Source organism: Bubalus bubalis, chromosome 4, assembly GCF_019923935.1.
Source record: "Bubalus bubalis isolate 160015118507 breed Murrah chromosome 4, NDDB_SH_1, whole genome shotgun sequence".
NCBI classification, from domain to species: domain Eukaryota; kingdom Metazoa; phylum Chordata; class Mammalia; order Artiodactyla; family Bovidae; genus Bubalus; species Bubalus bubalis.
This window is the reverse complement of record NC_059160.1, coordinates 6,107,901-6,130,701: the sequence shown is the minus strand read 5'-3', so window position 1 is coordinate 6,130,701 and position 22,801 is coordinate 6,107,901. Positions and strand designations below refer to the sequence as shown.

At 53.0% G+C, this 22,801-nt stretch overlaps 1 protein-coding gene across 3 annotated transcripts in view; it reads right to left on the bottom strand.

Annotated features, from left to right (window-relative positions):
- TTLL1 (tubulin tyrosine ligase like 1) overlaps positions 1 to 22,801 on the bottom strand; it is a 36,785-nt gene that overhangs the window by 5,334 nt on the left and 8,650 nt on the right. For 2 of the 3 annotated variants that reach the window (XM_044940805.2, XM_044940804.2), the window contains 8 exons: positions 21,090 to 21,206; positions 13,841 to 14,049; positions 12,262 to 12,442; positions 10,950 to 11,084; positions 9,563 to 9,671; positions 5,896 to 6,039; positions 2,570 to 2,785; positions 70 to 233 (listed from right to left, as the gene is read on the bottom strand). In XM_044940805.2, coding sequence (XP_044796740.2) covers positions 70 to 233; positions 2,570 to 2,785; positions 5,896 to 6,039; positions 9,563 to 9,671; positions 10,950 to 11,084; positions 12,262 to 12,442; positions 13,841 to 14,049; positions 21,090 to 21,202 — 1,271 coding nt within the window. In that variant the 5' untranslated portion in view covers positions 21,203 to 21,206. The remainder of the gene's footprint in view (positions 1 to 69; positions 234 to 2,569; positions 2,786 to 5,895; positions 6,040 to 9,562; positions 9,672 to 10,949; positions 11,085 to 12,261; positions 12,443 to 13,840; positions 14,050 to 21,089; positions 21,207 to 22,801) is intronic. The other variant, XM_006058719.4, reaches the window with a different exon arrangement.

The window sequence follows — 22,801 nt, the reverse complement described above, 5'->3', positions numbered from 1 at the left end:
GCACACCCCCCACCCCCCGTGCCCCAATCTGACACTCACGCGGCCAGCGGCACAGACCCACAAACTCACAGGATTTCATAATTGCCGAGGACTTCCTTTGGGGGTGACTTGTTCCATTTACAGTCTGGAATTTCACCGTTAGGGACCGCGATGTTGAGGGTGTCATTGATCAGATTGTACTTAAGGATTCGGTCGTTGGCAGTGCTGGAGGTGAGGGACGGGGACGCGTTTACCTGCAAGAGGAGAGGAGACAGACCACGCCCTTCAGCTGGGTCACCTTCCCACCCTGGAGCACGGGTGAGCAGGGCAGATGCAAACACTGGCCACCCCACAGAGCAGGTAAGGTGGTTGCTTTACACTGTCACACCTAATACCTTCAGGAAGCACTTTCTGATCTATTTCCTTAGGTGGAATATAACTTAGGGAATTCTTTGGCAGTCCAGTGGTTAGGACCTGGCACTTTCACGGCTGGGATCCCAGGTCAGGGAACTAAGATCCCACAAGCTGAGCGGCTTGGCCAAAAAAAAGAAAATAATAATCATAATACTATTTAAAGACAGGATTAGGAACAGAACCTACAAATCAGTCACCATACAAATAAAAATCTTAGGTCAACGTCCACCACAAACATAACTTCAGTGTCTACCTGTGTGGTGAGCTCCACCCTCAGCATGGAGAGCTGCCCAGAGCTTTGCTGGAATCAGTGACCCAGTGACCCTGACCAAGCAGCATCGTAGTCTGAAGTAAAAGGAAGTGCACCCATGTGCTGCCTGACCAGCAAAGCAACCTTCTGAGCAGAGGAGAAGCCTGTCCAGCAAGTGGAAAGTTAGTCCCAGAGGCCTCTGGGAAGGTAAGCAAAGTCACCAAGCACAGACATTCACTCTGTGGAGAGTCCCATGGGCCCTCGGTCAGCGCCTATTGACTCTTACTTTGCACACAGTTGTGACGACCTTGGCGGGCTGCTTTCTCAGGCCTGGGAGGGAAGAGGCAGCAAATCTGAAAGTTGTTCAGGTTCCTCCCCCAAATGGTCAGACCGTGTGTCTGTGCTGCCAGCGAGGCAGCTGATGTGTACAGTGGCAGGGGAGGTGCAGACCTCGGGTGCCCTAGAAATTACCACTGTGCTTTATCAGGCCATCCTGCGATTCTCGTTACAAACATGCTACAGTTCAGAGCTGTTATATTATCTTAGCAATAACCTTCACATTAAGATTCTAGTTCATCAAGGAAAACTTGACTTCCATTGAAGTTACATAAAATGGAGAAACTTCATGTCGACAGACATGAGTTTGAGCAAGCTCTGGGAGTTGGTGATGGACAGGGAAGTCTAGCATGCTGCAGTCCACGGGGTCGCAAAGAGTCAGACACGACTGAGCGACTGAAATGAAGATGAAGGAAAAGAAAATATAAATTATTTTATGTCTGTAGATAAGACTGACTTAGCTATTTTTCTGCAGGTGTGTTAAGTTGCTTCAGTCTGACTCTTTGTGATCCCGTGGATTGTAGCCCACCAGGATCCTCTGTCTGTGGGATTCTCCAGGCAAGAATACTGGAGTGGGTAGCCATGCCCTCCTCCAGGAGATCTTCCCAAACCAGGGATCAAACCTGCCCCTCTTACATCTCCTGCATTGGCAGGCAAGATCTTTACCACTAGCGCCACCTGGGAAGCCCAGCTATCTCTCTACATGTACCTATGTCTACACACACACACACACACACACACACACACACACCACTTTCTCCTATAACCTGGCTCTCCTGGCAGCTTCTCGTGAGGTCCTCACTTTCCCTGCAAGGACCACTCATGATGACTTGCTCCAGAGACTCAGCTTTGGCTGGAAACAGCCTGAGCTAAAGGGCATGAGCTGCACCCACCTGGTGGGTCACACAAGGCTCACACAAGGAGATGAGTGGGCAGAGCGGACGCCTGCACTCTCACTGCCCGCCTGGCCCCACGGCCCTCTCCCTGGCAGCAGAGCAAAGCAGGACCACCCAGCAAGGTGGGCTCTGTGTCTGGGCCTTGATGGACATGCCAGCCCCTCCCCCACCACCGCTGTCATCAGGAAAAGGGCACACACACCCCTCTTTCTAGAACTGCCATCACTACCTCCTGCTGCGCCTTCAGATGGGCAGATAAGTCCACTTCCAAACTATGCCTTTGTCCCCAGAGTATGGTGTTCCTTATCTCTGGACAGAACACTGTTGCCTCCCAGGACTTCCGGGGCTGTAAGCTCCCTTCCTGAACGGGAATAGTGTCCCCCAAGAGGATGTTTGGGGCCTCTGGAGCTGGACTCACCCAGAAGGACACATCTGGAAGGGGGACAAAAATTAAAAAAAAATAAAGTACTTCTGGGGAATTCCCTGGTGGCCCAGTGGTTAGGACTCCGAGCTTCCACAGGTTCGATCCCTGGTCAGGGAACAAAGATCCCTGCAAGCTGCACAGTATGGTCAAAAAAAACAAACAAACCCCAAAATGGAAGTGGAACCACAGGGTCTAGCACTGTGGGCTGGGCTTGCAGGAGGTGATTGACGGCAGTGTGCACATTTCCCGGCCATCAGCAAACCCTCAGACCTGAGCATCTGTCCTCGTCCTTCTGCCCTCCTCTCCACCCACTCTGGCCTGGAGCCTCAGATTTGGGGCCAGGCAGGAGCGCAGGGAGGCCGTGAGGTGACCAGGCACAAGGTCGTGGGACACAGGTACCTCGATCAGCCAGGGCTTCAGCTTGTCATCGATGATGATGTCGTAGCCGTAGCACTCAAAGCAGTGCTTGTCGTTGTTCATCACGGGCTGCGGGGAGAGGACCGTGGTTAGAGCCAGGGTCGGGGGGCCTGGCTGAGACCCCTGACGCTGTGGACACGTGGCACGTCACGGCAGCAGGGCCCTGAGCATGGGACCAGCAGCTGAGACCAGCGGCTGGACCACTTCTCTGCCTCCCTCTTCTCTGCCCCACTCCCTCTCCCTGCTCCTCCCGTGGGGCTCCAGGGTGGACATTCCCCTCAACCTCAGATAGGGCATTCGGGAAGCAACCACTATGTCTCTTCATCAGAGGCTCAACAACCAGCAATGAAGGTCTCCACCGGCACAAGACTGTCCTGACACACGCACACATGCACACCCACAGACACACACACACTCGCACACACATGCACACACACATACATGCATGCAGACACACACACATGCACATGCACACACAGAGAGACACATACACACACATACACACATGCATGGACACATACACATTATACTCACATGCACACACACATACACACATAGACACACACAGATGCACACACGCACACACATACACACGTGCATGCAAACACACACATATACCCACACGCACACACACAGAGATGCACACACACAGAGACACATACACACACAGACACATACATGCATACATGCATGCACACACAGACACACACACACACATATACACAGACATGCACGCACACACGCACAGGGCCCACCAGGCTGCCAGTCCCTTCACAGGCCCCTTGGGATGCAGCTTATGAACCTCTGTTCTCTCTGACTAAAGTCAAATCCGTTTACTTAACATTTTTGGATCCTCCTCTCAGTTATTAATTCCACTTCATAAACTATTCTCCAAGTGTATAAGAAACCCACCAGCTGCTTGCTTACAACACAGACTCTATGCTGCCTCAATGAGACCCTCTGGGAGAAGGCCAGCAAACAGTGGTGCTCCCCGGGGTTGTCTCTGCACCGCACAGCGAGGGAGAAACACAGACACGACCGTGAGGACTCTGAGGGCTTCTTATGTGGCAGTGGGTGCCTGGACTCTACTTAGTACGCTCGATTCAGAACAGGAAATGAAGCCCAGTGCAGCCCCACTTGTTGGAGGAGAACCAGGCTGGGGGGCGGGCTGTTTCATCACATGGAAATCTAGTGGAACCACTGCATTTCAGCTGAGTTCTGGTGTCCTGACCGGGATACTGCCCACACCACAGTCACAAAAAGCCTCTGCAGAACAGGAAGTCACAACCCTCTGTCATCTCCCAGCCCTGCTGTCTCTGGCCCTCCGAACATCCTGCCCTCAAGCTGTGGCTCCCAGCTTCTCCATCATGTCCCATGTCCCATGTCCTGGGTCTGGGTCCCCTGCGTGGTCCTTGACCCCGCACCACGCCCTTCTCACAAGGTACTGCAGCCATCCGTGTCCCTATCTCTCCCCTAAATTCCCGGAAGGCAACACACTTGGTAAAAACAAGGAGACATCCTAAATGAATAAAAATGGAATAAATGAATCCCTGCTCCCCAAACCCTCAGAGCCTTGGAAATGCCACAGCTTTTCAGCTCTGGAGCCCAAAGTGCAGGAGGAGACCCTCAGGCACCTGCCAGGGGAGCTGGCTGACCACCCGGGGCCAGGGCACAGGAGTTCTTGATCAGACAGCCAACGATTTCTCAGAGCTCTGCCAACCAGGGGGACTGAAGCCGGCCAGGAAGGAGGTGGAGGAAGCTGGTTAACCAGGTACTAAGGCGCCCGCATCACCTGTGTTACAGCCTGGCTTGAAATCTGAGTCCAGGACTCCACACACATCCCCACCGTGACCCCCACCCAAGTGTCGAAGTTCAAGACGTGGCTTCTGTGGGGTAAGAGACGGGGAACGTGGCCCCTGAGATGTCTTTCTCCGACAGTTAACTAGACCAACTAGACCCTGCCTTCTCCCCTGTCGAGTCCGCCCTGTGAGCCCGAGATGCAGACAGGAGGAGCTGGCAGGGCTCTGGAGCGCTTGGTGAAACAGGAAGAGCTCAATTCAAGACATGGGAAAGCCAGGGTGTCCACCAGAAGCGCCATTTTTCCATCCATAATTTTCTTTACCAGGCTGTTTCAACAAAGCTTTCCACACATAGGGGAAACAGTATAAACTGTTATTTTCTGAGATAAAATGGGAGTCGGGGGTCTTCCCTGATGGTCCAGCAGTGCTCCCAATGCAGGCGGCCCAGGATCGATCCCTGGTCAGGGAAGGACAGCCCACGTGCCACAACTAAACGATCTTGCCTGATGCAGCTAACACCCAGCCCAGCCAAACAGATATATTTTGCTTTAAAGAAAAAAATGAGAGAGGGGATTCCCTGGTGGTCCAGTAGTAAGGACTCGGTGCTTTCACTGCCGTGGGCCTGGGTTCAGTCCCTGGCTGGAGAACTAAGATCTCACAGGTCCTGTGCCCTGGCCAAAAAAAAACAGGGGGTGGGGGAAGACCTTACTCTTCCACTGAAAAGATTGCACATATGTATTTTCACACACATCCACCTCGCTGCCAAGCCCATATCCCACTTCCCCCAAGAGCTCGTCTCCCCACGTTTCCGAGTCCGGGGAGTGAAGCTCTGTCCACGGCCCCTCAACCCCCAGTGTGTGGGCGCATACTCGCTTGCCCACCGGCTTCTACAGTAGAACTAGCGGCCTGCGCGCTGGTGCTCCAAGGTGTATTCTTTACTTTTCCTTGGAAAACAGATGTGCACCTGTCTTAGGACAGTAAAACAAAACACAAAAACTGCAAACCAGCCAACAGATAAGGAGACATGAGTGAAAAGAAGAGGGGACTCTCTCCCACCCTAAATGTCTATGAAACAGCAGAGCAGGAGGCCTAAAAACAAGGAGGCTGCTGAAAAGTCTATCTCCAAAGCTTCAGCTTGTGACAAAGGCTCGCTCTCCACTCAGGGGGAACAGAAGAGCCAAGGGTGATGGACGCCAAGGGGACCTGACCCGTCTGGGGAGGTCCCAAGGCCGTGGCTGCAGGAGGTAAGGCCATAAAAACCGGTGTTTTTAGCGAAAGAGCCACAAGTACCCCCCAATCCCAAACCATTCCCGGGTTTGCGCTATCTCCTTGCTCTCTCTGCTCCTGGGGCTCCCGCCCACCCCCCGGCGCAGGGCTCACCGCCACGGCCTTCAGGGACTGCACGATGATCCAGTGGATCTCGTCGAACAGCTTGCTGGTCACCTCCTTGCCTCGGGTGCTCTCCAGGTAGAGCCGCAGGTTGTTCACAGTCCACTTGCCCCCGTGGATGTGGTTGTAGTCCTCCTGGTCACGGAAATGAGGGGGTGGGGTGGCACCCAGGGGAACCCAGCGCTTGTTCTCACCCTTGAGCATTTCCTGGGGCCCTCCCCTGTGGGGGGTGGGCACATAGGGACAAGGCACATGGGCTGTGCCCCTTGGGGATCTGGGATGCGTGTTCTTAAAACACAGTCATCCCTGGGTATCCGCAGGGGATGGGTTCCAGGGCTCACTCAGAGTCCAAAATCCCTGGATGCCTAAATCCCTTACACGAAATGGCACAGCATTTGCATGTAACCTACATACATCCTCCCCATCTCCGTGTCCTTTAAATCACCTCTAGATTACACATCGGGCTTCCTTGGTGGCTCAGGGGTAAAGAATCCACCTGCCAATGCAGGAGACACGGATTTGGTCCCCAGGAAGATCCCCTGGAGAAGGAAATGGCTACATAGTCCAGTATTCTTGCCTGGGAAATCCCCCGGACAGAGGAGCTTGGTGGGCTATACAGTCCATAGGGTCAAAAAGAGTCAGACATGACTAACAACAACATCCCTAAGAGAAATCATAGGAAAAACTAGGCCAACTGTCCAGAAGTACCTTTCCTTTCCCAGGCACAGATTCTTTTTACCATTGAGAAAAATGTGCTTACTTAAAAAAAAATTCTAGAGGCCTGAAGTATACACTTTATACAAAGCACTGACATATGCACAGATAAATAAAACATGAGTACACATCTGTTTGGGGGCCTGTAGGAATGTTATTTTATCAGAATGATCTCATAGCACTGTTTTCCTATCAACTTGCAAAACTGTGCATTTCAGGACCTGGCCCTGGTCTCTGATCTCCTTCTCCTGCTCATCCTCCACCATGGGAAACCCTCCAGCAATCAGGATGAATCTAGCCTCCTGGTGGGCACTCCCAGGGCAGCTCCGAGGTCTCCTGACCTTCAGTTACAGGCAGTCCTTTGCAGTCCCCCCTCTGGCTGGATTCTGAGCCTCCCGAGAGCAGGGATTGTATTGCCACCCTGGTACGGAGTGCAGGGTGGCACTCTGCACCCAGGGGCCCCCGGTGGACAGGCAGACACACTGCCTCATTCGCAGCCTTTCTGTGTTCCATATAACATCAGTTCTCTGCAGTGCTAAACTAGAGCCATGCAAGGCTGAAACCGAGGTTTCTCGGAGTGAGCACTTTTTTACGTTAAAAAGCAAAGCACTGACAATTAGGATCAATGCGGCAAGTACTGCTGCGTCTGGACGTGGAGAGACGCCAGACTGACTGTACTGCCTCCGCTCTCTTCTTCTGCCATTTTAAACGAATGGTTTCTGGGGACCTCCCTGGCAGTCCAGTGGTTAAGACTGCGCGCTTCCATTGAAAGGGATGCAGGTTCGACCCCTGGTCGGGAAACTAAGATCCCGCATGCCAGGTGGTGGAGCCATAAGAAAAAAAAAAGAATCATTTCTGTTTCTTATTGACGGACATAGTGAACTAGTGACTGATGTCCTGAGAAGGCTCATCAGATGAGACCACCCTCCCAATTTCAGTCTGGTACCCCCAGGTTGAGATGGCTTTGTAGGTCAGCCACTGTGCGCTGTCCTAGGACATAAAACGGACAAGAGGTGAGTCACTGTCATTCCCCAGCTCCGCCCAGACCTCAGGGAACGTGCTACTTGGCTACGAAGGGTCTGTCGTTGTTTAGCTGTCCCCCAGATGCTCGTAAGTTCTGTGCTGTGTCACCTGAAAGGTCCCTTTCCCCTTCTTGTGAGTGTGACATCTTGGCCGTGTCACCCCACCTCCTCTGTGAGCCTTGTAACGATGCTGCGCTTGGAAAAACCTGATGGGCAGGTGACGTGGGGTTGGTCTCACATGGAAGCCACTTGCCACCCTCAGGGACAGGTGGCCGTGGTCACATCATTTCACGACCAGCAAGGTAAAAACCAGGGCTGCTGTTTGACAGCGAGGCTGGGTGACTTGCCCAGGTCACACAGTGGGTGAGTGACGGACATTGGATTGAGCCCAAGCGGGTCTGACCAAGTTCTTCAGTAGGGTTACTCAGAAAAACTTGTTTTCGATCAATATTTACCCTCTTTCTGCTCCAGTTACAGAAAAAGATCAGGGTATTCAGGTTTCCATTCAAGCAAGATACAAGTAGAAGAGGGTCTTTCATAGGGAAATGAGACCTTTGGGGCTTGTTTGCCAGGACTGGGTCAGAGCCTGGGTATAGTGCCCCGTGTCCCAGCCTTCACTGGCCACTCCAGGGCCCTCTCTCACCAGCACCCTCGCTCGGGGCTCCAGCGGCCTTGACCACTTTCAGCTCCTGCAATGCTCCTTCCACACAGGCTGTGCCCTCTGCTAGAATGTTCTTTCTGCACGTCCACCTGGGGAACTCCTGGCTCAGACTTCAGGTGTCTGCTCAAGCCTGCTTCTGCACAGCAGCCTCTGGCCAGCTGGCCTCCGGGATCCTTCATTCCAAGCTCCTCCAGCTCTGAGTCTCTACCTTCAGAGCACGCAAACTGTCTGTGACACATTCCTCCACACGATTACTGGACAACTATCTCCCCTGCAGGCTCTGGGCTCCATGAGAGCAGAGATCAAGGGAATTTTATCCCTTGTGTGAGTGTGTGCTCAGTCGCGTCCAACTCTTTTTGACCCCGTGGACTGTAGCCTACAGGGCTCTTCTGTCCATGGGATTCTCCAGGCAAGAATACTGGAGTGGGTTGCCATTTCCTCCTCCAGGGAATCTTCCCGACCCACAGGATTTGATCCACATCTCCTGCCTTGCAGGCGAATTCTTTACCGCTTGAGCCAGCAGGGAAACGTATAGAGACAAGGCCAGCTGGTGGTTGTGTAAGACCCGGAGCTCTGTGGGCAAACTATAGGTTTAGGTTTTTGTTAAGGTGGTGGTGGTGGTGGTGGTGGTGGCGGTTTAGTCACTAAATTGTGTCTGACTCCTGTAACCCCGTGCACTGGAGCCCACCACGCTCCACTGTTCATGGGATTTCCCAGGCAAGAATACTGGAGTGGGTTGCCATTTCCTTCTCCAGGGGATCTTCTGGGCCCAGGGATCAAACCCACCTGTTTTGCATCTTCTGCATTGGCAGGTGGAATCTTTACCCCTGAGCTGCCTGGGAATACTGCCCATCACTGTAGCCCTTAGCATGGGGCCAACCCAGGGAGGTGCTCAGTGGGTGAATGACCATGCATGAATCCTCTCCTATAATCCTCCCAACAGCCATAAGGTGATAATATTATCTCCTTTTACAGCTGGAGAGACTGGGGCTCTGACACTCAGTTAACTTGCCCCCAAGGTCACAGAACTAGAAAGACAGGGCTTGGACAAGGGATTTTCTTTCTCCAAGTCCCCCACCCTGACACGGGCTGGCACTCGGCTTAGGCAACCAAACTGGATACCCGGGGCTCCCTCTCATCAGTGCCGGGGCATCTTGACTCCAACTCTTCTACCCACCCACCCTGTCCTGCAAAGAGAAAAAACAAAGAAACCCACGAAATCACTCCATTTCCTTAAGCTTAGTTGAAAAGAAACACTTACCCCGTGTTTCTGGATGGCGACATTGGTGAGATGGACAAACATGTTGTCCAGCTCACTGGTGCTCGGGGTGTACTTCACAGTACAGAAGCGGCAAAATCCAAGTTTATACCTAGGCGGGAATTCGGATTAACTCAATGCTCTGAGGACAAGCATAAACAAAATATCACACTTTTTTGTCTTAAAAGAGCTGCCAACATGGATGTACCTAGAGATGGTCATACTGAGTGAAGTTAAGTCAGACAGAGAAGGAGAAATATCGTATGACATCCCTTATATGTGGAATCTGAAAAGAAATGATACAAATGAACTTACTTACAAGACATAAAGAGACTCGCAGACTCAAGAGAAGCAACTTATGGTTGTCAGGGGTCGGGGGAAGGATGGGGGAAGGGATAGTTAGGAGATTTCAGATGGACATGTACACGTTGCTATATTTAAAATGGATAATCAATAAGGACCTACGGTATAGCACAGGGGACTCTGCTCAAATGTTATGTGGCAGCCTGGATGGGAGGGGTGTTTGGGGGAGAATGGATACATGTATCTGTATGGCTGAGTCCCTTCACTGTTTACCGGAAACCATTACAGCATTATTAATCGGCTATGCTCCCATAAAAATAAAAAGTTTAAAATAAATAAACATATAAATAAAGACCAAAAAATTGCAAAAAAAAAAAAAAAAAGAGTTGCTTTTTGTTTTGACCTTTTAGAAGAGTTGCCTTGTGAAATTTTTATGGTTCTTTGTATATAAGGGGTTTATTAAGATATAATTTATATGCCATAAGACTTATCCACTTAAAGTGCACAACTCAACGTTTTTGCGGATATTCAGAGTTGTGCAACAATCAGCACTACACTCCAAAAGGAGTGTCACTGCGTCACTCCAGAAGGAAGCCCTGTGACCCTCCGCAGTCACTTCCCAATCCCAGGGCTGGGCAAACGCCAAGCTACTTTCTGTTCCTACAGTTCTGCCTATTCTGGGCATGTTGCAGAGACGGAATTGTACAACACGTGGCCTTCTGTGTCTGGTTTCTTTCTCTGAGTATGTTTGCAAGGTTGCAAAGAGTTGCTTCTAATTTTCAGGATTCACATTACTGTCAAAGTCACCATCTTACTCAACATGGACCATGTGCCAGGCACTGCAAGTTTGGGGAACTTGACCAATGACCAACCTAACAACCCTTGCCAGGGTCCTGAGGAGTAGGAGGTGTCGTGTCAAATCGGTCTTTTTTTTTTTGGCCACACCTCGTGGCTTGCAGGATCTTAATCCCTGACCAGGGATCGAACCCAGGTCCCCTGCAGTGGAAGCACTGAGCCCTAAGCAGGGGACTGCCAGGGAATTCCCAAAGCACAGTTTTAAGCAGGGAAGCAACCCCCCAGCTCTTACATGTAGCAGCGCAGCGGGCGGTACGTAGACACCAGAACGTACAGGCGCAGGTCGAACTTCCTGCCGCCGATTAGTAGGGGGTTGTTAATGTACAGAGAGATCACGTAGGCTTCCTTGGTGGACTGAGTCACGAACCTGGGTGCGGCAGAGAAGGCTGGACTTAGATGCAAACACCAGAGGGCTTTAACAGGGAACAGACCTGAGGGTGCCAAGGGGTGGGGGGTCGGGGGGGATGGATGGCGAGCTTGGCATCGGCAGTGGCATTAATATTATGCACAGAATGGATAAACAAGGTGCTACTGTAGCACAGGGGACTGTAGTCTATAGCCTGTGATAAACCATCGTGGAAAAGAATATGAAAAAGGATATATATAACTCAGTCACTTTGCTGAACAGCAGAAATTAACACAGCATTATAAATCTGCCTTACCGCAATAAAATAAATTTTAAAAGACCAGAGACCTTTAGTTGGCTGGTGACAAGCTTGCTGCCTGTCATCAAGTGAGAGGCTGGTTTGTGGGGAGAAAACAGGGGCTGGGGGGTGGGGGCAGTATCCATGGAGGAACCCCCGGGGGCTGGCACTATGCAGTCAGACTTCAACGCAGGACATGAGGCGGCGTCCCTGCCATTCCTGGGAAATCCTGACATCGCCCACCCCTAAAGGATGGCACCCACGGTCCAGGCATTCCCCAGCAGTGAAGAACCTCACAGAGGCAAGGAGTGAGGCTCAACCTAAATCTCCTGGGGTCCTCTGCTCCATGGAGCCCCCAACCCAGGGAGGAGGCCTGACCTGACCCTGCCCAGGTCTTCTCTCACCCTGGCTGCACACACTGCCCAGTGCTTGGGTCCATCTCCAACTCGCCCCCGTGAGGCTGGTGCCACTGTGTCCCCAGTTTACCCGGATGAAAAGCCCGAGAGTCTATACAACAAAACTGATTCAGGCGGTGAGTGTCAGACAGGGGGGCAAGCCCAGGCACCCAGGAGTTAAGCACGTGCTTTGCCAGCTCAGAAGCACCAGGACTGGATGGGTCTCCCCCCAACTTTCAGAACAAAGAGCAGCTGGCAAGGCTCCCTGCTCCTGTGCCCTTACCCTGCTTTACACACTTCTCTCCAGGTGAGATTCTATGCCTGGTGATGCTGCTGTGGCCACAGGGCCTTGCCCTGCCGCCAGGTGTTCACATGCACAATTGCTGCACGCCTGGGAAAGCAAGCAAGCCCCCCAGCCATTCCCCCCCAGCCCGCCAGCCCGTGGCCAAAAGCGTAATGACGTGAGACAGCTGCTGCAAAGCGCACGGGACGCCCGTCCACTTACGAAGATGTTTTGCTGTCCCGGGACCACTTTTTGATCTGCGAGAGCTTGTTGATCAGGAAGATGCCCTTTCCCTGGGCTTTGCCACAGGGTTTCATAATCCAGGTACTCGAGGGGCTTTTCCGGAACTCCTCCACAAACAGGTTGTAGTCGGCGGGCAGCATGTAGGTGACGGGAACAAAGTCTGAGGACGGGAGAGGGGACAGTGAGTGAGTCAGCCCAACAGGGGCCATGGACAGAAAAACATCACCACTGCCTTTCCAGGGCCTGTGCCGTTACCTTGCGCCCCCTGCCCAGCATCTGATGGAGCAAGGACTTCTGCCGTTCAATCCATGTGAGACAGGTATGGCTTGCTTTATTGCGCTTCACAGATAATGTGTTTTTTAACAAAATGAAGGTTTGTGGCAACCCGGCATGTAGCAAGTCTGTTGGCGCTATTTTTCCAACAGCTGGCTCAGTTTGTGTTTCTGTGTTCCCTTTTGGTAATTCTCACACTATTTCCAACTTTTTCATTATTATGTTTGCTATTATGTTTGATGAACTATGATAAGTAATCTTGATGCTACTGGGCGGGCTGAGACTTACGGAAAAACCCAAGGGAACTTTCTGGCCAAGCCAATACTACTGCAAAAAAAAAAGACAACTCACTGAAGGTTCAGATGATGGTTAGCATTTCTAAGTAATAAAGTATCTTTAAATGAAGGTATGTGCATTGTTTTTTTGAGATATAATGCTATGGCACATTCGACAGACTACAGTTTAGTGTAAAGATAACTTTCACATGCAGTGCGAAACCAAAAAAAATCATGTGACTTGCTTTATAGCAATATTCGCTTCATTTATTTTTTATAATTTTGTTCTTTTTATTTATTTTTGGTGGCACCGCACGGCTTGTGGGATTTTAGTTCCCTGACCAGGGATTAAACCCAGGTCCCTGGCAGTGGAAGCACGGAGTCCTAACCACTGGACCGCCAGCGAATTCCCACTGTGGTACTTGCTTTATTGCGGTGTTCTTGAACTGAACCCACCGTCTCTCCGAGGTTTGCCTATAATGAGTTCTCTTTTGGCTGTGTGCCGGTTACTTTGTAAATCTGTACCATTTAATCCCCACGGCAACCTCTGAGCTCGGCATTGTTATTATTCCCATTTATCAGATAAGGACCCTGAGGCCCAGAGAAGTCACATATTATTTTCCCCAAGTGTGCAAAGGGATTCTGAAACTTTCCGCCAGGCCAGCTTTTCTCACAGGATGCTGCCTGGACACACCGCTCTCTCCGGGCCTTCCCAGACACAGGATTTACCCCTCCCAGCAGTCTGCAGCCCACGGAGTGGCCCCTGCCCTCCTGAGCACATTTCCAAGGCACTGACACAAACTCAAGATTCCAAAGCTGAAGCCCTCCCTGCCCCCTGCCCTGCTCCTCCATACCCTGTAAACACTCGGAAAGAAAGAGGTGCTCACAACTCGTACAAAAACACTCATCCCGCAGAGCCAACAGCTGCCATCCCCATGCCACGTGCCGATGGGGGAAAAAACACCACGGCTATTTATTTAAAAGGTGAAGCCGGTAGAAAGGACACAAACCCAGGTAGAGGTACTTTCCGCTTTCGTCCTTCTCTGCCAGCGGGCTCCCTTCCTTCTCCAGCTCCTTCCTGTATCTCTTGATGTTTTTCACCATCAGGTCCTTCCGCGTCAGCTCATAGTGGTTCGGGAAATGGTTGACTATTTGATCATCCGAGAGCCGGTAGCCAGTTTCGACACTAAAGACATTGCGGATGGTCTGCACGCTCATCCTGAAAGAGAAGCGAAGAAGGGACGTGCGGGACAAAAGCTCAGGGTGTATCCAGGTGGAAGGAGGACTCATTAAGGCCCAGGAACCTCCACCCAGGAAGCATGTTCCTCAGAGCTTACCTGCCCCCAGCCCGCACCCGAGCCCAGAGGGGTCCAGCCTATGGCAGCAGGATGTGTGTCTGTGACTATACCTGAACAGTCTGGGGCTGTTCTGAGAACAGGCTGTTCTGAGTCTGTGCCCTGAATGGCTGCACTCTCTGGCACAGAGTAGACACTCAATAAATGTTTCTCCGCTAATGATAACATTGATTATCGATATTACACGAGACAGATCCTTTCTGAGTATGAAGCCAAGAAATTCATTGACTCAATATCTGCACCCCAAGTCAGGAAGGACAGGGACCCCTTAAAACCAAAGCCCCAGAGGCTTCCTTCGCGGTTGTCAGGGAAGTCAAAACGGAAGCAGTCTTGTTCAGGCTTCAGAAGCCTAGGGCAGGCCTCTGACCTCTGACTCCTCACCCTGCCTGGATTACACGCCTGCCTGCAGCACACCCAGCTGCTACCAGCAAGTCAAGTGGCACTTTGGATAAGAGAGGGAGAGGACCCTGGATTTTCTCTTGAGCCCCTGGAGGCCTGGCCAGCCCTCTTGGGTCAGGGAAATCCTGTATCTCACAAGGTTTGAGACACACAGGATTGTGAAAGTGAAAGTAAAACCAGAGCTGCATTTCTGAAGTTTACGCAAACTGCTGATAATAGCCGCCCCAAACTGCAGCATGAAGCCTCACCTGTGGGGTGGGCAGGCCATCCGGGACCTTTACCCAGCTGAGACTCCAGACACTAAGGAACGTGCCAGTGCCGGTCAAGCCTGCTGTCGGTCGGCCCGATTTGGAAATGCGCCTGCTGTTACTTTCCTCTGCTGTCCCTATTTTTCTTCCTTTAATGACTGTACGTTGAAATTAAGCCGAGTAATCCTCTATTAAAGACTGGAACTGTTTGTGTATACTGCTTCTTTTGTTAATGAATACTTCGAACCTAAAAGTGACCAGGGATCCCCCCTGCATTGGGAGCATGGAGTCTTAGCCATTGGATCCTCAAGAACTCCTTTTTATGTTATATGATATCCTATTTTACACTGTTACCACAACGAGAAGGAAAAAAAAAAGCAGCCGTAATTCCTGAATACTGTCAAATGTTACTCAGCGTTCAAATCACCCCAGTAGTCCGATAAATACTTTTCACAGCTTTTGCAAATAAGAAGCCAGGCCTTCTCAGTAGTTGCTCTCTCTCACATGTCTTTAAATCTATACTTTCTCTCCCACCTTCCTTAAATTTTTTTTTCTAGGCAATTTATGTGTTGAAGACACTGGGGTGCCTGTTCTGCAGGGGTTCTCACAGCTTCCTTGTTTACCATGCTCCCCGGGGCCCTGCACTTCCTATAAACTGGGGGTCCGACCAGGCGGACAGGGAGCTGTGTCCTGGGCAGTGCGTGCTCCCACGGGCCGGCACATCCAGCCTGGAGCCTTTCCCCTCAGGATGTCCGTGACTAATCAGCAGCTCCACCCAAGAGAAATACAATGTGACCCACGTAGTCATATGGTGAACTTTCTAGTGAGCACATTAAACCAGAAGTTAAAGAGGCAAGAATTTTAATCTGACTCATTGGAAAAGACCCTGATGTTGGGAAAGTTTGAGGGCAGGAGGAGGAGAAGGGGGCGATAGACGATGAGATGGTTGGATGGCATCACCGACTCAACGGACACGAGCTGGGGCAAACTCTGGGAGACCGTGAAGAACAGGGAAGCCTGCCATGCTGCAGTCCGCGGGGCTGCAAAGAGTCGGACACAACTCAACGACTGAACAACAAACAACAGTCCAACATCTTATCATCTCAACATATAATCAACATAGAAATTAGCGGTGAGGGATTTTACATTCGTTTCTCCGTGCTAGAACCGGGAGTGTACACCACACTCAGGCACAGACATCTTGGTTTGCATCAGCCACACGCAAGTGCCCTCTTGCCCTGTGGTCAGCGGCTTCTGTCCTGCACAGACATAGATCCTTATTTCGTGAGGGGTTACAAAATGGTGAAAATTCTCCTTTCTCATTCATCCTTCATTTATTGGCAGGAATGTTTCTATGAGGAGAAATTTTCTTTCATGGACAATTCAGACAGCCCGTGAAGGGTTGCTCCAGGGAAGACTGAGTGACTTTTTTCCTGCATCAGTTTTCAAATGGTGAGCTGGCTCCCCGCCCTCCCCCGCCCCGACCCAAGGACGTGTGACGAGTTGTGTTGGGCCCCTATCACTGCAGAACAAACGACCCAACGTTCGCTACCTAAGATAACCACCATGGTATGTTATCTCTAGGTTCTGTGGGGTCAAGAATTTGGGCAGGGTGCGGCTGAGCGCTCTGTCCCACGTGGCACTGAGGTCACTCAGGGGGATTCAGACAGCTGGTCTGGGGGCCCGAGCAGGCTTTGTCCACAGCTGGCACCTTGTGGGGGTGGGTTCTCCCACACGACAGTCCTGGGACGGGCAGGCTTCTCATCTGACAGCTTGCGGCTCCCGCTGGGGCTTCCCACACAGGAAGTAGAAGCTGCCGGCTTCTTAAGGTCTGGGCCCCGAAAAAGAACACACTGACTGTGTCCCACTGCTCAAAGCAGTCACAGAGCCCACCCAAGGTCAGGAGAAGGGGACAAGACCCTTCTCCCACCTCCAGAGGGAGGTAGTATCAAAAACACGGCTATTTGTAGAGGGGGGTGAGGCTACACAGCACATCTTATGAGATCTCAGTTCCCCGGCCAGAGACTGGACCTGGGCCACAGCAGTGAAAAATGCCGAGCCCTAACCACTAGGCAACCAGGGAGCTCCCCACTGTGGCCATTTCAAATGTGTCACAAATTATGCGGGCGGTAAAGAATCTGCCTGCCATTGCAGGAGATGCGAGAGACACAGGTTTGATCCCTGGGTCGGGAAGATCCCCTGGAGAAGGAAATGGCAACCCACGCCAGTATTCTTGCCTGGAAAATCCCATGGACATAGGAGCCTGGTGGGCTACAGTCCATAGAGTTGCAAAGAGTTGGATATGACTGAGCAGCAGGCATGGTGTTTGGTTTCAGTTCTTTTGGCGGCATGTTTATGAACTCATAGATTCAAACAGGCATCATGAATTTCAATCTGTTTCAGTTATTCTTACTGCAGCTCTAGTTCTCCTTATTTTGGGCAGAAGGAACTCTCTAAGTTGCCTTCTGAGTCTTATTAACGTGACTCTAGTAGTCCTCGACCATGTCTCTGCTTTCCCACAAGACAAGCTATTCTGAGCTCACCTTGTACAAGTCTTCCTGAGGCCTGGCGACAGGCACTTCTGCAAGGAGCAAGGGAAACATTCACCTGCTGTGTAGCCTGACTGTTAAAGGGTCCCAATGCTCCACCCTCCTTGTTCCATATCCTGTGTCCCTTTGTAGCAAATCCCTTCTGGAGGTAAAATAAATTTCCCCTTGAATTTGAGCCAACCCAATGCAGTTCTTCAGAGAAGGCAATGGCGATCCCCTCCAGTCCTCTTGCCTGGAAAATCCCATGGACAGAGGAGCCTGGTGGGCTGCAGTCCATGGGGTCACTGAGTCGGACACGACTGAGCAACTTCACTTTCACTTTTTACTTTCATGCACTGGAGAAGGAAATGGCAACCCACTCCATTGTTCTTGCCTGGAGAATCCCAGGGATGGGGGAGCCTGGTGGGCTGCTGTCTATGGGGTCACGCAGAGTCGGACACAACTGAAGCGACTCAGCAGCAATGTAGTTCTTTGGGCTTCCCTGATAGCTCAGTTGGTAAAGAATCTGCCTGCAATGCAGGAGACCCTGGTTTGATTCCTGGGTTGGGAAGATCCACTGGAGAAGGGATAGGCTACCCACTCCAGTATTCTTGGGCTTCCCTTGTGGCTCAGCTGGTAAATAATTTGCTTGCAATGTGGGAGACCTGGGTTTGACCTCTGCGTTGGGAAGATTCCCTGGAGAAGGGAACGGCTACCCACTCCAGAAGAATCGGACACGACTGAGCGACTTTCACTTTGCTTCAATCCAGTTCTTTGGCCAAAAATAACGGCAGAAGTGATGGTGTGCCATTTCTGAGACTGGCCCTTAATGGCCTTGAGAGCTGCCACCTCTCTCTTGGGCCCCCGACACCCCACAAGCCCAGACTAGCTGGCTGGAGGGATGTGAGAGCTTTGTGGAGAGGAGCCCTTGTTGTCCTGGCCAAGGGCATTCTAGACCAGCCAGGTCCCGGATGACCCGCCAGGTGACAGCGGACGCTGCGTGAGCCCAGGCAGGGTCAGTGAAGCAGGCCAGACCAAGAGAACCGCTCCACCAAACCGACAAACTCATGTTAACAAAAAAGTGGTTGTTTCGAGCCCCTAAGTTTTGTTTTTTAATATTTATTTATTTGGCTGCCCTGGGTCTTAGTTGTGACACACGTGATCTTCCAACATTCGTTGCGGCGTTTGGGATAGTTAGTTGAGGCATGTGGGATCTAGTTCCATGACCAGGGATCGAACCTGGGCCCCTTGCACTGGGAGTGCAGAGTCTTAGCCACTGGACCGCCAGGGAAGTCCCCAGACCCCTAGGTTTTCTGGTGCTTGTTACTCGCTGTCTGGCAATGAATAACCCATACACTCCCTCCAGCACGGTCACTGTTTACCTGTTTCACACTCCGTCTGCTTCCTGCCCACGTGTAAAGTGTTTTTGCACAGGTGTTGTCAGGATACAAATACAATTTCATAATATGTTTTTCTTCTCATTTATTGTTGTTCAGTTTCCCAAACTGCTTTACGATCATCACGGTATTTTAATGGCTGTGCCTTAATCTGCTTGGTTACTGTATTTACCTTTCTCCGACTGGTTAATATTTAGCTGTTTTCAGTAATTTTCCCTAACAGATTTCCAAGACCTGACCGGGGCGCTCAGTGCTTAAAGCATGAGCTCTCAACATCTCCAAATATCCAGCTCCTATCAAACTGGTCAGCCCTTCCCTCCTCTCACTCTTTGGCTCAGGAGAGCTCCACTCTGCTCAGTGCTATGTCATCCTCAGCCTGGATGGGAGGAGAGTTTGGGGGAGGACGGATACACGTATGTGTACGGCTGAGTCCCTTCGCTGTTCACCTGAAACTGTCACAACATTGTTAATGGGTTATGCTCTGATACAAAACAAAAAGTTTAAAAAAAAAATAAAAGCGATCCAAAACCCTTCTCGGCGTGAAGACGGCAGCACTGAACTCCCCCTCACCCCACCCCGGCATGAGAAGCCGAAAGCACACACTGAGTCCTGCTGGGTCCACAGCCCCAGGCAGCGGGACACGAGACAGCGAGTACTCAACGCGGCCGTGCTGAGCCTTCCGTTCAGAGCTCCCGTGAAGCAGGGTTCTGGATAAATGACGTCACTTTACCTCTGAGAGGTGAACCATATGCAGATGCTGACCCACTTCACAAATGCCCTCCCTGCCTGCCGGCCCCGCTCCTGCAGGGGCAAATCAGGTTTAAAGAGCAGGTGACTTCAGTGTTGTCGGGAGCACAGCTCGTGTCATCCCTCCGTCCACTGCCGGAGCCGGGGGCTGGGGGTTGCCCGCTGTGCCCGGGGCCCAGCCAGGCTCTGGGGAGGCTGAGAGAAGCCAGGCCGGGTCCTCAATTTTCCAGGCTTCGCAGGGACACCGACAGAGGGGACAGGCGGGGAATCACAGACTTGGCGTTTGCTGCCACCTGAGGAGAGCAGCCCAGGAGGGCCCGCAGGGTAGAGCTGACTTCCAGGGCACATGCGCTGGTGCGTGAGGGAGGTGCCGGTGGGGCTCCCGCCCCGCGCCAGCACCGCCTCACACTCCGTGCTCCCTGAAACCTCAAACAACCGAACCTGGGAAGACAGGTCAAGGCCTCCGTGAACAGTGGGGTGGAGGCGCCAGGGCTGAAGCCACGCGCGGTTCGGGCTCCAGGGTCTGGACGTTTAACCCCCAGGTGCGCTGTCTCTGGAGGGTGGGCTGAGGAGAGGCAGGAAGCACAACGTGTACAAAAGTGCAAAAGAAAGACAGCGTTCTCAGTGGGTCAGTGGGGAAAATATGCAGCCTGCTGCACTGGCGGGGGAATAGCGGGGAAGGGAAGGGGCTGGAGAGGCCGAGGACCATCTCTCAGGGCAGCGGCAGGGGGAGTGAGTCCTGGGTGGCAGCAGGGGAGAGTGAGGGTGGAAAGGCCCCTGCAGGTCCTGACGTGCTCCCCCACCGACCCCCCATCCCCCCAAAGCCTCACTCCCACGCTCTGCACCCAGGAGCTGCTGCGGCTTGGGGAAGCCTTCTGGTGGGTAACCCAGGTGTGTGGATGCTGTCCCGAGGGAGGGAGCAGCCCAGGCCTGGACCAAGCAGGACAGGGGAGCTCACCCAGAGGAAGTGGGAGGAGGCGAGGCGGCATGAGGAGTCCAGGAAGACTCCAGGGCTCCCAGCTGGGCCAGGCACCACCTGGGACTGAGTGCCGAAATGCTACCTTTCCAGCCTAACTGGCCTTTCCGGGGTTTCTCAGTCAGTCCGGCCAGCACCCTGCTGGCCTAATGACGGAGTGAAAGGGAGCAGGGAACCCTCCAACAGTCCTTCCCACCCCCACAGTCCTCCCCACCCCCCATGCCACCCCACAGCCCGCCCCACCCCCCATGCCACCCCACAGGACGCTAACTTCCCCGAGGGAACCCCAAGGTCCAGGCAACAGGGCGCCACTGTGAGCAGCACCGGCCCTGGGGCGGGGGCTCCTGTTTCTCACCCAGACGCACACCGTGCAACCACACTCACGGGGCTGAGACGCCCCCGGGCCTCTTGACAGCCATGTCACTCAAGCACGTGCACTACCCCAGGGCTGCCTGTACGTGCGCACAGAGGGCCCGGGACGAGAGCGCGTGCAGCGGGGGCGGCACAGGGCGTGGGGGGGGCCTTCGCAGGACACTGCCCCCCGGACACGCCGCCATCACCCTCGTGAACAGGCTCGGACGGCAAGAGAAGCCCACCTTCCATACTCACCAGTAGAAATTCCAGTCCTCGTTTTCTGTCACTTGGACCCATCCTCTCTTCTCAAAGTTATTTATCAGCACCGACTTCTCGATGTCAGTGACCCACTTCACTTTTCCTGCCATAATCCTGGAAGACAGTGCCTCATGAGAGCCATAAACATCGACGCCTCACCTCCCACTCGCCTGAAGGAGTCCTCTGCGTGCCGTGAACAGACCGCCCCGCCCCGAGCTCCATCTCCCCTACAGAGGCTCTCAGCCTGGGCGAGGTCCCCCCAACACGCCCCTGGGGGACCCTGCCACATCTGAAGGCATCTCGCTCATCAGGACCGACCGGGGTTCAGGGGAGGCTCTGGCACCTTATGAGCAGAGACCGGAGATGCTGCTTGACACCCCCCGACATACAGGATGCCTACTCACGCCCGCACAACAAATCGCCCAGTCCCAAATACCAGCTGTGCTGAGCCTGAGAGTCTGCTCAAGCAGGAAATAAAGGCTATACACGTTGAACAGCAGCTGTGACAGGTGCCACGAGGGGATGTGCCTGGGCTGTGGGAGCTGGGTCAGTGGGTGGGAGGGTATCCTGGGCAGGGGACCCTGGAGCTGACTCTGACGGGCAGAGATGAGAGTACCAGCTCTAATCCGTGCACCACCCCTCACCTGGCCCCTCAAGTCCTGCCTATATTTTCCCTGCTGCCTCCCTGCCCTACACCAGTGCACTCCTTCACAGTGGGTGATCTCAGCGTCTGTCTGACCACGTTGCTCCTGTTTAACAACCAACGTGACTCCCACTGCCCCTAAAATGTGCAGCGCCCTGTTCCTCTCCTGCTTTTCCAGGTGTGTCACGTGCCACCGTCTTGCTCACCCACTGTTCTGGCCACACGGGACTCCCATCTACCTCAGGACCTTGGCACGTGCTCTGCCTGCAGCACTCCAGCCTCCCTTCTGCCCAGTTAAGCTACTGCCCACTCGTCTGCAGGCAGAAGTGAGTGTCACTTCCCGCAGAGCCTCTCTGACTCTCCAGACCAGCTGCCCGGCCCCTCAGCACCTGCAGTTCTGTTCCTGCTTGGGGGGCAGGAGTCGCCTCTTTTCCGTCCCCACTTCGTGCCCAGGGTCTGGCGTGTGCCTGGCATGCGGCAGACCATCACTTCAGGGAGAACGAGCGACCGTGGTCCCAGGCCTGGCAGTGCCACCGTGGGACTCTGAGCAAGTTACAGGACCTTTCTGCACCTAGTTCCTCCTCTGAATTTGTGGTTTTCGAGCTGCTCAAGCAGCCCAGGGTTCCAGGCTCCCCCCAGACCAAGGCTGCCTCGTTACACTCCTGGGGACAGGAGGGGAAGGGCTTTCCCAGCCCAGGCTCGAAGCCCTGGGGCCCTATGAACGTCGAGGGCCTTTTATGAAGGAGACACATCTCTCTTGTCATGGCTTCACGTTTGGAGCAATGTCACCAGGCAGAAAAAAGCATAGGATGTAGAGGTGGGGACTTGGGTATGTGCTGCCTGGGAGAGGAAATGGGAAGGCAGTCTCTAAGAGCATCCACCAGGTGCAGCTCGGGGCGCTTCTACACAGGGCAGCCCACACCCTCTGCGGGGTGCCCAGCAAGGCGTGGCTGTGGGCAAGCTCAGCCTGTGGAGCTCGAGGCCCAGCTCTGCCACGCACTTGCTATGTGACGCTGGGCAAGTCACCGACCTCTCTGAACTTGTTTCCTCATCTGCGGGACTGGGG